The sequence below is a fragment of the Rhinopithecus roxellana genome, chromosome 6 (assembly GCF_007565055.1).
Source record: "Rhinopithecus roxellana isolate Shanxi Qingling chromosome 6, ASM756505v1, whole genome shotgun sequence".
NCBI classification, from domain to species: Eukaryota; Metazoa; Chordata; class Mammalia; order Primates; family Cercopithecidae; genus Rhinopithecus; species Rhinopithecus roxellana.
In genome coordinates this window covers 48,523,725-48,538,736 of record NC_044554.1, presented here as the reverse complement: position 1 = coordinate 48,538,736, position 15,012 = coordinate 48,523,725, and the positions used below count along the sequence as shown (strand labels likewise).

Here is a 15,012-nt window from a genome sequence, read left to right as displayed (position 1 = left end):
GAGAGACATCAGCCGCCAAGCGGCCCCAGGGCTGACCCCCGCGCTCCTCCTGCCTGCCCACCACGCCGCACTCACCGCCCCGAGGCGCCCTCCTCCTGCAGGTGGATGATCCTGCCGGGAGGGTAGAGCGGCGGGTACTTGGGAGAAGAGTCCAGTGGGGAGTCGCTGGAGAAGCTGTAGGCCGGGGACCAGTGCGTCAGTAGGCTCTGCTCCCCCAGAAGAGGCTGTGTCAGGACTTCCTGGTCGCCCCCGTCCAGCTCCGTGGGAAAGTTGGGATTCCCTCCGAACAGTTCATACCACAAACCGTGCAGCAAGATCTTGTACTGAGGGCGAGATCCAAGCAGTAGAATGCTGTCACTCACCCTCTGTCACCCGAGACCTCCCGAAACACCAAGGCGGACCAGACACATGGATCTGCCCGTTGAGCCAGAAACCGCGCTTGGAAGAGCACCAAAGACGCACGGCAAACTGTGCTGGGTGGCAGCCGCCTCGGCTCAGGACCAGCGTCCGTGCCTAGTCACGGATCATGAGTGTGGGCTCTCTCTTGGGCAGTAAAACCATCACACGTGGAGTAATTAAAAACCAAGCCATACAGCCTGTGAGGGATATTTCCCTTAATTATTTTCAGGCAATTCTGCAAATCAGTTTTACCCTTCCCTGAAAGGCATTAGATACTAATTTCTACGGGCTGGAGTGCAATGGCGCGATCTTGGCACCACAATCTCTGCCTCCTGGGTTCAAGAGATTCTCCTACCTCAGCCTCCCGAATGAGTAGCTGGCATTAAAGGCTCCTGCCATCACGCCCGGCTAATTTTTTGTATTTTTAGTAGAGACAGGGTTTCTCCATTTTGGTCAGGCTGGTCTGGAACTCCCGACCTCAGGTAATCTGCCCGCCTTGGCCTCCCAAAGTGCTGGGATTATAGGCATGAGCCACCGGGCCCGGCCTAGATACTAATTTTTTTTTTTTTGAGACAGAGTCTCGCTCTGTCGCCCGGGCTGGAGTGCAGTGGCTGGATCTCAGCTCCCTGCAAGCTCCGCCTCCCGGGTTTACACCATTCTCCTGCCTCAGCCTCCGGAGTAGCTGGGACTACAGGCGCCCGCCACCTCGCCCGGCTAGATTTTTTTGTATTTTTTAGTAGAGACGGGGTTTCACCGTGTTAGCCAGGATGGTCTCGAACTCCTGACCTCGTGATCCTCTTGACCTCGTGATCCTCCCGTCTCGGCCTCCCAAAGTGCTGGGATTACAGGCTTGAGCCACCGCACCCGGCCCTAGATACTAATTTCTAAAAATTTTAGGATGGGCACAGCAGTGGCTCACACCTGTAATCCCAGCACTTTGGGAGGCCAAGGCAAGTGGATTGCTTCAGCCCAGAAGTTTGCGACCAACCTGGGCGACATGGTGAGACCCCGTCTCTACAAAAAATACAAAAATTAGACAGGTGTAGTGGCAGGTGCTTGTAGTCCCAACTACTCAGGAGGCTGAGGTGGGAGGATCACTTGAACTTGGGAGGCTGCAGTGAGCCGAGATGGCGCCGCTGCACTCCAGCCTGGGTGACAGAGCGAGACCCTGTCTCAAAAAAGAAAAAACTGGGGGAGGTAATTGATAAGGAGAAAAATTTGTGTTCTTTCTGAACACACCATAAGAAAGGTCAGAAAACAAAGGGGTTAAACAAATAAAAATCATCTCTACCCACACTAAACAAAACCACACGTGGCATATGTATTTTCAAATTTTTGTCAAAATGCATATATCTGTAACTCATCCCTACCCTCTGCCGCAAGTCTTCTCTCTTAATAATTTTTAATTTTTTCTTTTTCTTTTTTTTTTTTTTTTTTTTTTTTTTTACTTTTCAATGGATATCTATCTATATCGGCAGACCGAAGTTTCTTTTCTTTTTTTTTTTTTTGGAGAGAGAGCCTCACTGTATCCTACAGGCTGGAGTGCAGTGGTCCAATCTTGGCTCATGCAACCTCCGCCTCCCAGGTTCAAGCGACTCTTCTGCCTCAGCTTCCCAAGTAGCTGGGATTACAGGCACCCACCACCACCCATAGCTCATTTTTGTATTTTTAGTAGAGATGGGGTTTTGCCATGTCAGCCAGGCTAGTCTCAAACTCCTGACTCAGGATCCGCCCGCCTTAGCCTCCCAGAGTGCTGAGATTACAGGTGTGAGCCACTGCACCTGGCTGGCAGACAAAAATTTCTACCACTATGTTAAAAAACCCTTGACATGGACACATATCACTATTTTAATAACTGCATGATATCAACAGTATAGATAAATGTGCCTGTACCTCTTAAGCTCTATTTGGCAGCCTCACTTCCTAAGCTTTCGGACAAAAAGCCAAAAGGCATTAACATACTGTTAAGTCACAAGACAGGACTAAGAAGTTTGTTAGAAAGCAAAATCAAACGGATAGTTCCTCCAGAGTATTTTCTTTTTCTTTCTTTCTTTTTTTTTTTTTTTTTTTTTTTTTTTTTTTGAGACGGAGTCTCGCTCTGTCGCCCGGGCTGGAGTGCAGTGGCCGGATCTCAGCTCACTGCAAGCTCCGCCTCCCGGGTTTACGCCATTCTCCTGCCTCAGCCTCCCGAGTAGCTGGGACTACAGGCGCCCGCCACCTCACCCGGCTAGTTTTTTGTATTTTTTAGTAGAGACGGGGTTTCACCATGTTAGCCAGGATGGTCTCGATCTTCTGACCTCGTGATCCGCCCGTCTCGGCCTCCCAAAGCGCTGGGATTACAGGCTTGAGCCACCGCGCCCGGCCTTTTTTTTTTTTTTAGAATAGAGACAGGGTCTTGTGTTGCCCAGGTTGGCCTCAAGGGATCCTCCTGCCTCGGCCTCCCAAGGTGCTGGGATTCCAGGCATGCGCCAGTGGGCCCAGCCCAGATCCTATTTCCTCCCTGTGACATTTCCTGCACTTGCCGTAGCCATTTGCTTGCATTTTTTTTTTTTTTTTTTGAGACGGAGTCTCACCCTGTTGCCCAGAGGAGTGCAGTGGTGCAATCTGGGCTCACTGCAAGTTCCGCCTCCTGGGTTGACGCCATTCTCCTGCCTCAGCCGCCCAGTAGCTGGGATTACAGGCGCTCGCCATCACGCCCAGCTAAGTTTTTGTATTTTTAGTAGAGACGGGGTTTCACCGTGTTAGCCAGGATGGTCTCAATCTCCTGACCTCGTGATCCACCCGCCTCGGCCTCCCAAAGTGCTGGGATTACAGGCGTGAGCCACCGCGCCCGGCCCATTTGCTTTCTTAGACATCACAGAGTCCTAGACCAGAATCTGACCAGAGTGTGGAAGGAGCGCTTCTAGAAACAGCATAGAGTGTCCTGCACTGAGGGTGCAATTCCTCCCGGCTCTCCACAGGATCTTAGGGACAGGCCCTGTGTCCTGCAGACCCTCTCAACAAGGCACCCGCTTACCTTGGGTTTATTGCAGTGTGCAACCACTCGCAAGATTCTTCTCTTCAGATCTTCCAAGTTGGTCACACTGAGCCTGTTTAGCAAAGAGGCACACTGAGGCTGGGACCCAGCACTCCCTACCCCCCAGCCCCGGGCGCAGCACCAGGCGGGCTTACCTGGGAATCACATCCTTCCCCAGGACGAGCGACACGATGAAGCTCTGAGAATATTCATGCAGAGCTTTGCTGAAATTCCAAACAGGGAGAGGACGTTAGCTTTACGATGACACTGCCCACAAGGGCTTCCACAAAAGAAATCAGTGACACTGAGAGGTTAGTTTCCCAGACCTCAGCTATGTTCTCTTCTCTAAAGGGAGGGGAAGGGAAACTTCAGTTATGGTGACTGACTGGCTAGACCCTACTAAAGCCACAATATACGTTCAACAGAGATGCCCCGCGGCTAAAACCGCAAATGGGACACCAAGGTGGACCAGGCGGATGGATCTCTCCTTTGACCCAGAAACCGCACTTGGAAGACTCCATCAAAGATGCACTGGCCAAAATGAAGGGGCAGAGGCAACAGGCGATTGACTGCGGCAGAACCTGCACCGGCAGAGGCTGGGAGCCTGCAGATACCCATCCCCAGAGCTGCCTTCAGCTCACGAGTCACACAATAGTGTGTCCCGCACAGCTGGGAGAAGAAGGAGGCTGTGTGTGCCGCTGCGGGGTCATCTCAGGACGTGGTGAAAGTGAACAGCCACCACTAGAGGCAGAAGAGCAGGGAAAAAGTGCAGCCTTTCACCAACAGGAGAGGAACACAGACACGCTTCCTTCATGGACGTAACGGAAACGCCAGTCAAAATCACCACACACTTTGACCTCTGGGGTGACAGAAAGGACTTTTTTTTTTTTTTTGAGGACTCTCATTCTCTGTCCCCCTTTCCCCCAGGATGGAATCAGTGGTACGATCTCGGCTCACTGCACCCTCCACCTCCCGGGTTCATGCTGTTCTCCTGCCTCAGCCTCTCGAGTAGCTGGGACTACAGGTGCCCGCCACCATGCCCAGTTAAGTTTTTGTATTTTTAGTAGAGGCGAGGTTTCACCACGTTGGCCAAGATGGTCTCGATCTCCCAACCTTGTGATCCACCTGCTTTGGTCTCCCAAAGTGCTGGGATTACAGGCGTAAGCCACTGCACCTGGCCAGAAAGGACATTTTTGAGGGAACAAGGATGGAAATGAGATTTCTCTGAATGCATCCTGCTTTGTTGAGTTGTCTTTGGAACCTGTTAATGTTTTATTTTACATCATTAGAAAACAAAATGACACAAAATAACAACAAAAGCAATCCCTAAAATAACAAGCTAAATGAAACAAATGAACCTAGTGTATTAACCAAACAGAAGAATTATTTCAAGTGACTTAAAAAACCACAGTAATTTGGCTGTTCATCTCTACCAGGAATACATCTTTGCAAGAAAGCAAACTGCACAGACATGGCAAACCCCCATCATCCTACTGTTAGATGTCATGCTGGTATTACTATTCTGAAAGGGCAATCTGTGTATCTCTACATAAACATATATTGTGAGGGACATGTAATAAATGGGTTACTGTTGACAGAAACCAAATTTTTCAGATAAGAAGAAGAAAAGATAGAGTTTCAGTGAAAACAATGTACAACCATTTGGTACAGGTAAAAACCCTGATTGGTAATTTTTTTTTTTTTTTTTTTGAGACAGAGTCTTGCTCTGTAACCCAGGCTGGAGTACAGTGGCACAATCTTGGCTCACTGCAACCTCTTCATCCTGGGTTCAGGCAATCCTACTGCCTCAGCCTCCCGAATAGCTGGGACCACAGGCGCGTGTCACCACGTCCAGCTAATTTTTGTAAGGAACGGGGTCTTTCTATGTTGCCCAGGCTAGTCTTGATCTCCTGGGCTCAGGTGATCCTCCTGCCTCAGCCTCCCAAAGTGCTGGGATTACAGGTGTGAGCCACTGTGCCCAGCCTCCTGATCTTTAAGTATCACTACACACTATGATTACATTTTCTCTTTGGTGTAACAAAAGCCTTTCCTACCTCTTTCCAATAAAAAGGCCTGGGAATTATGACCAGCCCTGTGGTCATGAGAACCACCAGTGCCCAGATTTCAGTTCAGAAATACCATTTCCCACTAAAAGGAACCAATATTCCTTGGAGAAATGGTTGATTCCAGATATGGACAACAGGGGGAAAAAAAAATTGCTCATTTCAAGCCCAAAACTTGAGAATACTTTGTTGTACCAGAAAGCAAGAAAATGAGACCAGGCACAGCGGCGCAATACCTTTAATCCCAGCGCTGTGGGAGGCTGAGGCAGGAGGATCACTTGAGCCCCGGAGCTCAAAACCAGCTTGGGCAACATAGCAAGACCCTGTTCCTTACAAAAATTAGCTGGACATGGTGGTGTACGCCTGTGGTCCCAGCTACTTGGGAGGCTGAGGCCTGAAGATCATCTAAGCACAGGAGGCAGAGGCTACAGTGAGCCAGGACTGTGCCCCTGCACTCCAGCCTGGGAGACAGAGCAAGACTCTGTGTCAATAAAAAAAAAAAAAGACACCAAGAAAACAGACGACTGAAGTTTAAGTTTTAAAAAAATTATTGTCTGCCTCTGTAGACTGCTAGGTAACAATTCATTATTCTGAACACTGCTCTATCGAGGGAAAGATTTAAGCATTTATACATTCTCCCGTTTTTTTCCTGCGTGAACTATACGTCAAAGAAACCAAACACACAAAGAAAAGCTCTTTTTGTTCTTTACATACTTACTTTTTAATCATCCCAAAGGGCTGGTATTACAGGCATGAGCCACCACGCCTGGCCTTTATTTCATTTCAATGAAATAAAGTGGTATAATTTTCCTTTATAATCACGGTAAAAGGTTACACAGAATAGTCAGTATGCTGAATCAGCAAAAAAATGTACTTTTCAGCCTGGTGTGGTGGCTCACACCTGTAATCCCACCACTTTGGGAGGCTGAGGTGGGTGGATCACAAGGTCAGGAGATCGAGATCATCCTGGCTAATACGGTGAAACCCTGTCTCTACTAAAAAATACAAAAAATTAGCCGGGCATGGTGGTGGGCGCCTGTAGTCCCAGCTACTCGGGGGGCTGAGGCAGGAGAATGACATGAACCTGGGAGGCGGAGATTGCAGTGAGCCGAGATTGCACCACTGCACTCCAGCCTGGGCAACAGAGCAAGGCTCCATCTCAAAAAATAAAAATAAAATAAAAGGCCTGGCGCAGTGACTCAAGCCTGTAATCCCAGCACTTTGGGAGGCCGAGACAGGCGGATCACGAGGTCAGGAGATTGAGACCATCCTGGCTAACACGGTGAAACCCCGTCTCTACTAAAAAAATACAAAAAACTAGCCAGGCGAGGTGGCGGGCGCCTGTAGTCCCAGCTACTCGGGAGGCTGAGGCAGGAGAATGGCATAAACCCGGGAAGCGGAGCTTGCAGTGAGCTGAGATCCAGCCACTGCACTCCAGCCTGGGCGACAGAGCAAGACTCCGCCTCAAAAAAATAAATAAAATAAAATAAAAAAGAGTACTTTTCAAACTCATAAAAATGTCTTTAAACATGTCCACTGTGCATGTGTTACCGCCCACAGCATATGCCCCCTGAGAAGGACTGCTCAGCACACTGGGCTCTGGATGACCCACCAGGCGCATGGATGTCAGCAGCCACCCTCTGCCAGGGCTGTGAGAATGGGGGAGGCTGTGCATGCTCATGGGGAGAGAGGGTAGGAGAAGTCCCTACAACCTTCTGCTCAGTTTCGCTGTCAACCTAAAACTGCTCTAAAAAATAAACTCTGTTTGAAAAAAGACTCTCAGAATGAAATCATTTAGGAAATTAAAGGTATGGTCAGACAGGTCTAAGAAAGGCTACGCAGACCTTCTTCTGTGAAACAGTGCTTCAAAACAAACCTCAGCTGGGTGCAGTGGCTTACGCCTGTAATCCCTGCACTTTGGGAGGCCGAGGCAGGCGGATCACTTGAGGTCAGGGGTTCGAGACCAGCCTGGCCAACATGGCGAAACCCCGCCACTACTGAAAATACAGAAATTAGCCGGGTGTCGTGGCAAGCAAGTGTAATCCCAGCTACTCAGAAGGCTGAGGCAGGAGACTCGCTTGAACTCGGGAGGTGGAGCTTGCAGTGAGCCAGGCTCGTGCCACTGACTCCAGCCTGGGAGACGGCAAGACTCAGTCTCAAAAAACAAAACAAAACAAAAACCACAAATCTCTCTTGTGGATGAAAAATTCTAATTAGGTGACGAATAAAAGATGAGTCTTGGCCGGGCGCAGTGGCTCACACCTGCAATCCCAGCACTTTGGGAGGCCAAGGCGGTGGAACACGAGGTCAGGGGTTAGAGACCAGCCTGACCAACATGGTGAAACCCCATCTCTACTAAAAATACAAAAATTAGCCAGCACGGTGGTGTGCACCGGTAGTCCCAGCTACTCGGGAGGCTGAGGCAGAAGAACGGCTTGAACCTGGGAGGCGGATCATGCCACTGAGAGCGAGACTCCGTCTCAGGAAAAAAGAAAAAAAAGGAAAAAAAAAAAAAAAAAAAAAAGATGAGTCTTGACCACATGACATGTAAGTAGCAAGCTGTTAGAGCAGGAAAACAAAGGCTCACCTCCACAGCCCCCGAGGCGGGGAGAAGGCATAGCACCTGACCTGCGGGTAGGCGGCTCTGAGCATGGTGGCCAGCAGGGCGGCCGCCCCACCCCCGAGGCTGTGGCCCACGATGACCAGCCGGTACTCCTAGAAGACAGACAGCAGATGAGGCGAAGGGTAAAAACAACAGCTCCAGAGAGAACAAGGAAAGAAAGTTAACTAATATCTCACGGGAGCAACGCTGAAGGCTTGGCTCAAAATCCCGTCATTGATGAGTCGTCGGTAAACATATCTGGCAGCTTGAGAAATACCCTAAAAACACAGACAAAGAAGGTAGTTAATCCTCAGACAAGGCAGGCCCAGAGGAGACTCGAGATGGGAGGACGCTGTGCACTGACGTGTGAGTCTCTCCCGGGATCTGAGATCACAGGCTCAGCAGCCACATCCATCATGCATGGCTGTGCTCCTGGCCCCTTGCACAGAGCCTGACATGAAGCACGGTGCTTCACGCCTGTAATCCCAGCACTTTGGGAGGCCAAGGCAGGAGGATCACTTGAGCCCAGAGGTTCAAGACCAGCTTGGGCAACACAGTCTCTACTAAAATAAAAATACAAGACCAGCCTCGATCCTGTCTCTACTCAAAAAAATAAATAAATAAATAAATAAAAAATAACCAGGCTTGGTGGCGAGCGCCTATAGTCCAGCTCCTCGGGAGGCTGAGGTGGGAGGATCGCTTGAGCACAGAAAGTTCAGGCTGCCGTGAGTCACGACTGCACCCCTGGGCAGCAGAGTGAGACCCTGTCCCACCCCCAAAAAACCCAAAAACAACGAAACATCTTTCCACAGATACATTTCTGTGGCTTTGTCTGTAGCTACACCGTTTTGTGCTGTGTGAACATATCACAATTCACTTCAGCCAAGTTCCTATGGCTGGTCAGATTTAGACTTTTTTTTTTTTTTTTTTTTGAGACGGAGTCTCGCTCTGTCGCCCAGGCTGGAGTGCAGTGGCCGGATCTCAGCTCACTGCAAGCTCCGCCTCCCGGGTTCACGCCATTCTCCTGCCTCAGCCTCCCGAGTAGCTGGGACTACAGGCGCCCGCCAGGTCGCCCGGCTAGTTTTTTGTATTTTTAGTAGAGACGGGGTTTCACCGTGTTAGCCAGGATGGTCTTGATCTCCTGACCTCGTGATCCGCCCGTCTCAGCCTCCCAAAGTGCTGGGATTACAGGCTTGAGCCACCGCGCCCGGCCAGATTTAGACTTTTTAAATGACATTTAAACATAAAGTTCTAGAGCTGGGCTTACACCTGCAATCCTAGCTATTTGGGAGGCTGAGGCAAGAGGATAACTTGAGCCCATGAGGTTGAGACCAGCCTGGGCAATGTAGCAAGACCCCATTTCTCTAAAACAACAAAATTCATAAAGTTCTGAATCAAAGAAGCTGATAAGCATCCACTGTTCCTGCAAAGGTAAAACTGAGTGAGTTCTGGGGTAGTCAGGTTTGGCTTTAACTTAAAAAAATAAATAAAATTTTATTTATTTATGAATGAATGAATGATAGAGTCTTGCTTTGTCGCCCAGGCTGGAGTGCAGTGGTGCGATCTCCACTCATTGCAACCTCTGGCTCTCAGGTTCAAGCGATGCTCCTGCCTCAGCCTCCTGAGTAATTGGGATTACAGGTGCATGCCACCACGTCCAGCTAATTTTTGTATTTTTAGTAGAGACAGGGTTTCACCATATTGGCCAGGCTAGTCTCGAACTCCTGACCTCATGATCCGCCCGCCTCAGCCTCCCAAAGTGGTGGGATTACAGGCGTGAGCCACTGCACCTGGCCCTGACGGCACTTCTTCTTTTTTTTTTTTTTTTTTTTTTGAGGCGGAGTCTCGCTCTGTCGCCCAGACTGGAGTGCAGTGGCCGGATCTCAGCTCACTGCAAGCTCCGCTTCCCGGGTTTACGCCATTCTCCTGCCTCAGCCTCCCGAGTAGCTGGGACTACAGGCGCCCGCCACCGCACCCGGCTAGTTTTTTGTATTTTAGTAGAGACAGGGTTTCACCATGTTAGCCAGGATGGTCTCGATCTCCTGACCTCGTGATCCGCCCGTCTCGGCCTCCCAAAGTGCTGGGATTACAGGTGTGAGCCACTGCACCTGGCCCTGACGGCACTTCTTAACAAATCCCCAGATGTCCTTTCTCCCTCTTGCGACGGTGGGATGCAGTCAACTCCAGGCGACACTGGGCACCTACTGTGTGGCTGGCGCCGGGCAGGTAGAGCCCAGCAGGATGTGGAGTAAGCTGCTGCCGGCGAGCCTCCCCGGCACACATCCAACAACAAAACGCCAAGGCCCTTTCGGCCGCATGGATTTGGAGTCTGATTACTGTGGACAGCGTCGGAGCCAAACTCAGCGCAACCTGGCACTAATGAAGCCAAGAGCACGGGACAGGCCCTGAGCGGCAGCCTTCCCGACCCAAGGGATGAACTGTCACTAAAATATGGACACAGCACGCGGGGGCCTCAGCTGCCAGCCAGGCCGGGGGTCCTCAGCTTGTGGTCGTGTAAAGCCTCTGCCTGAGCAGATCCACCCAGGCCGAGCCCCCTGGCCCCTGATGGGTTTCTGGGGCATCTCTGTACTAACGCTTACAGTTCCTCCTTTCCTCACACACACCCAGTAACAGTCAAACTGGAGTCTTTTGTGAACTGGCATACAAAAAAGACAGCAAAGGGCTGGGCGTGGTGGCTCACGCCTGCAATCCCAGAACTTTAGAAGGCTGAGGCAAGAGGACTGCTTGAGCCAGGAGTTCAAGACCAGCCTGGGCAACATAGTGAGACCCCCATCTCTAAAAAATACAAGGTAAAAAATTAGCCAGGCATGGTGGCACACGCCTGTAATCCCAGCTACCTGGGAGGCTGAGGTGGGAAGATCACTTGAGCCTGGGAGATGGAGGCTGCAGTGAGCTATGATTACACCATTGCACTCTAGCCTGGGTGACAGAGCAAGACCCTGTCTCAAAAACAAAAACAGTCCGGGCACAGTGGCTCAAGCCTGTAATCTCAGCAATTTGGGAGGCTGAGACGGGCAGATCATGAGGTCAAGAGATCGAGACCATCCTGGCCAATATGGTGAAACCTCGTCTCTATTAAAAATACAAAAATCAGCTGGGTGTGGTGGCGGGCGCCTGTAGTCCCAGCTGCTGGGGAGGCTGAGGCAGGAGAATGACTTGAACCCGGGAGGCAGAGGTTGTAGTGAGCTGAGATGGCACCACTGCACTCCAGCCTGGCCAACAGAGCAAGACTCCATCAGAAAGAAAGAAAGAGAAGAAAGAGAGGGAGGGAGGGAGGGAGGGAGGGAGGGAGGGAGGGAGGGAGGGAGGGAGGGAGGGAGGGAGGGAGGAGGGAGGAGGAGGAGGAAGGAAGGAAGGAAGGAAGGAAGGAAGGAAGGAAGGAAGGAAGGAAGGAAGGAAGGAAGGAAGGAAGGAAGGAAGGAAGGAAGGAAGGAAGGAAGGAAGGAAGCCAGTGACAAAAGGACAAATCCTGTACGATTCCACTTCTGTGAGGTTCCCAGAAGAGACGACTTGTAGAGACAAAGTAGAACAGAGGTTCCCAGAGGCCGTGGAAGGCAGGAAGGGGAAGTGAGTGGTGATGGGTTCAGAGCTTGTGCTGGGGGTGCTGGGACTGGACATGGGCACACGGCACTGTGAACGCGCTGAATGTCCCGAACTGCGCACTAACCACCAACAAACAGTGACACTGACCAATGTGTGTCAGGAACATCTCACCACAGTTACAGAAAACGCCCAAAACTAGAAACCCCGCCCCTCTTCTCTGGGCGGGGCGTTTTCATTCATTTGGGAGGAGCTGAGGCAACCTCATGCATAGCACAGTGAGAGTGAAACTGTGAACTTGGCACCGTGACATCTGCCATCTGCACAGAGAACGTGTGAATGACCCGGCAGAGTGCCAGCAGGGTGGGCCTGCCTCCTGAGGGCCTGGTGCTCACTCTCTGCTGCTCTGAGCCGTGATGAAGCTTTTCTTCACCATGAGAATGTACTACTTGAAATAATTCAGAGGGGGCTGGGTGTGGTGGCTCACGCCCGTAATCGCAACACTCTGGGAGGCTGAGGCAGGAGGATAACTTGAGCCCAGGAGTTCAAGACCAGCCTGGGCAACACAGGGAGACTGCCTCTCAGCAAACACACAAAGAGAGAAGGAAAAGCCACAGAGCTGGGCTCAAACGCCCAACCTGGTACTTATTCTAGTAGCCACGAGACTTCAAGCAAGGTACTCGCTCTCTCTGAACAGGCTTCTCTCTCTTAGAACAAACAAAATCCCACAACCTCCCAGGGCTGCTGTGAGAATCAGCGCAGGAGGAACGGGCAGCGCTGTCTGCAGTTCCTGGCCGAGGTGCCCATCTGCAGCACGGTCAGCATTCACGGGAAAGACGCACGAGCCTGCGCTCATACCTTGTGTGCCAGGCGGTCCTGCACCTCACACTCCACGTCCAGCACCTCGCTCTCCGCTGACAGGTCCGTAAGGACGTCCTGTAAAAAGGGCGTTGCAGAAGCGGCCATCAGCCTGTGATGGGCAGGGTGGGAGAATGACAGGTGATTCCTGCTCCTGACACTTCTGTGGAGGATGGCGGGGATGGTACCATCTCCTGGTTCAGTCCGGGACTGAACCCTGAACTCAGGAGGGAAACCCAGCGGTGGCTCCTGAGGGCCCCGACAGCGCGACCAGCTCTGGGCCAGGCGTGAAGAGTGGAGGGGATCATGGAGCGTGCCTAAGACACACCCTGCGCCTTCCCCATCACACACATATATTCTAAGGACTCCGCGGCACACAGCCTGTACCAGGGTTTTGAACAAAGCCTGGTTCCTGTCCTCAGGAGCCCCGTAACAGCTGAAACCATGGAGAGGGGGAGGCCCAGACTAGTGCTGCAGTGAGGGCCAGGCGGTGCCGAATCAGAGGACAGGGCACAGCCTAGGGGCGGGGCGGCTCCCTGGAGGAGGTGACGCCAGAGCCAGACCTGAAGGAAGAGGCTGTTGTGAAAGCAGAGAGGACAGGCGCGTACTCCCCACAGGGGCAGCGGGACCACTGGCTGGGCCCCTGGACACGGCTCCACACAAGTACTCTCCACAGCCCTATTTGAAAAGGTCCACAGGTGAGTGCTGTGCGGCTGGGCTGGAGGCCCCAGCACTGGTGTCCAGGCTGCGGAGCAGGCAGGGGGAAGGCTGCTGGGTAAAGCACCCAGAGCTGTGATAAGAAACACAAACTTGCCAGGCCCAGGGGCTCACGCCTGTAATCCCAGCACTTTGGAAGGCTGAGGCGGGCAGATCATCTGAGGTCGGGAGTTCAAGACCAGCCTGACCAATGTGGAGAAACCCTATCTCTACTAAAAATACAAAATGAGCCGGCCGTGGTGGCAGGTGCCTGTAATCCCAGCTACGCAGGAGGCTGAGGCAGGAGAATCACCTGAACCCGGGAGGCGGAGGTTGCGGTGAGCTGAAATCACACCACTGCATTCCAGCCTGGGTGACAGAGTGAAACTCTGTCTGGAAAAAAAAAAAAAAAAAAAAAAAGGAAACAGAAACTTGATGTTAAAGGCAGTGGGCCCAGTAACAGAAAAGCACGAAATCACGTCCTCTGCAGCCACCGAGGCAGCTACGGGCCATCATCCTCGGCGAATTAACACAGACACAGAAATGCAAACACCACATGGTCTGATGTGACAATGGAAGCTCAACACTGGGTTTTCATGGACACAGAGAGGGGAAAATAGACGCCGGGGCCACTAGAGGAGGGCGGGGGAAGGGCTGAAAACCTAAGCACTGGGTACTGTGCTCAGTACCTGGGAGACAGGATCAACGGCACCCCAAACCTCAGCATCACCTGGTATACCCAGCTACAAACCTGCACAAGTACTCTCTGAATCTAAAGTACAAGTTGGAATTAAAAAAAGAAAATTTAAAGACACATCAATAAAGGCAATGGGAAGCCACTGGAGGTTTCTGAGTAGGACGGTAAGATCCGACCCGTGTTCTCGAGTGAGTACTCGGTGGACAGGACAATGGACAGATGCTGAGGTGAGTGGATGGCTACAGCCCAGGAGGTCGAGACCAGCCTGGGCAACATAGTGAGATCCTGTCTCTACGAAAATAGAAAAAATAGCCGGGTGTAGTGGCACATGCCTGTAGTCCCAGCTACTTGAGAGGCTGAGGTAGGAGGATCACTTGAGCCCAAGAGGTGGAGGCTGCAGTGAGCTGATTGTACCATCGTACTCCACCCTGGGCAACAGAGCAAGACCCTGTCTCAGAAACAAACAATCAGACTGTGGAGAAGAGAGACTAGACAAGGACGGAGATGGGAAGCTAGAGGACTGGGGCCAGAAGTGGGGCCATGGCGCTGGAAATGGAGAGAGGGCCACACAGGTGGGGCAGGAACTTCACACACAGCAGACAGGGCGCACAGAAGCCACAGACGATGCCAGTGCTTCTTTAGTCTTGCTCTGTTCGCCAGGCTGGAGTGCAGTGGCGCGATCTCAGCTCACTGCAACCTCCACCTCCCGGGTTCAAGGGATTCTCCTGCCTCAGCCTCCCAAACAGCTGGGATTACAGGCACCGTACCCAGCTAATTTTTTTTTTTTTTTTGAGACTGAGTCTTGCTCTGTCTCCAGGCTGGAGGGCAGTGGTGCGATCTTGTCTCACTGCAAGCTCCGCCTCCCGGGTTCAAGTGATTCTCCTGCCTCAGCCTCCTGAGTAGCTGGGACTACAGGCGCCTGCCACCACGCCCGGCTAATTTTTTGTATTTTTAGTAGGGACGGGGTTTCACCATGTTGGCCAGGATGGTCTCAATCTCTTGACCTCCTGATCCACCCACCTCAGCCTCTCAAAGTGCTGGGATTACAGGTGCCACTGCTTCTTAAATGGGCAACGGGGGGACGCTGGCAGAGCTGACATGAACAGAGCACCCTCTGGGA

General features: G+C 51.7%; 1 protein-coding gene across 3 annotated transcripts in view; it reads right to left on the bottom strand.

Moving 5' to 3' along the window:
- DAGLB (diacylglycerol lipase beta) overlaps positions 1–15,012 on the bottom strand; it is a 41,472-nt gene that overhangs the window by 919 nt on the left and 25,541 nt on the right. For all 3 annotated transcript variants that reach the window (XM_010367746.2, XM_010367745.2, XM_030932211.1), the window contains 6 exons: positions 12,500–12,577; positions 8,278–8,358; positions 8,066–8,193; positions 3,571–3,639; positions 3,416–3,488; positions 76–323 (listed from right to left, as the gene is read on the bottom strand). In XM_010367746.2, coding sequence (XP_010366048.2) covers positions 76–323; positions 3,416–3,488; positions 3,571–3,639; positions 8,066–8,193; positions 8,278–8,358; positions 12,500–12,577 — 677 coding nt within the window. The remainder of the gene's footprint in view (positions 1–75; positions 324–3,415; positions 3,489–3,570; positions 3,640–8,065; positions 8,194–8,277; positions 8,359–12,499; positions 12,578–15,012) is intronic.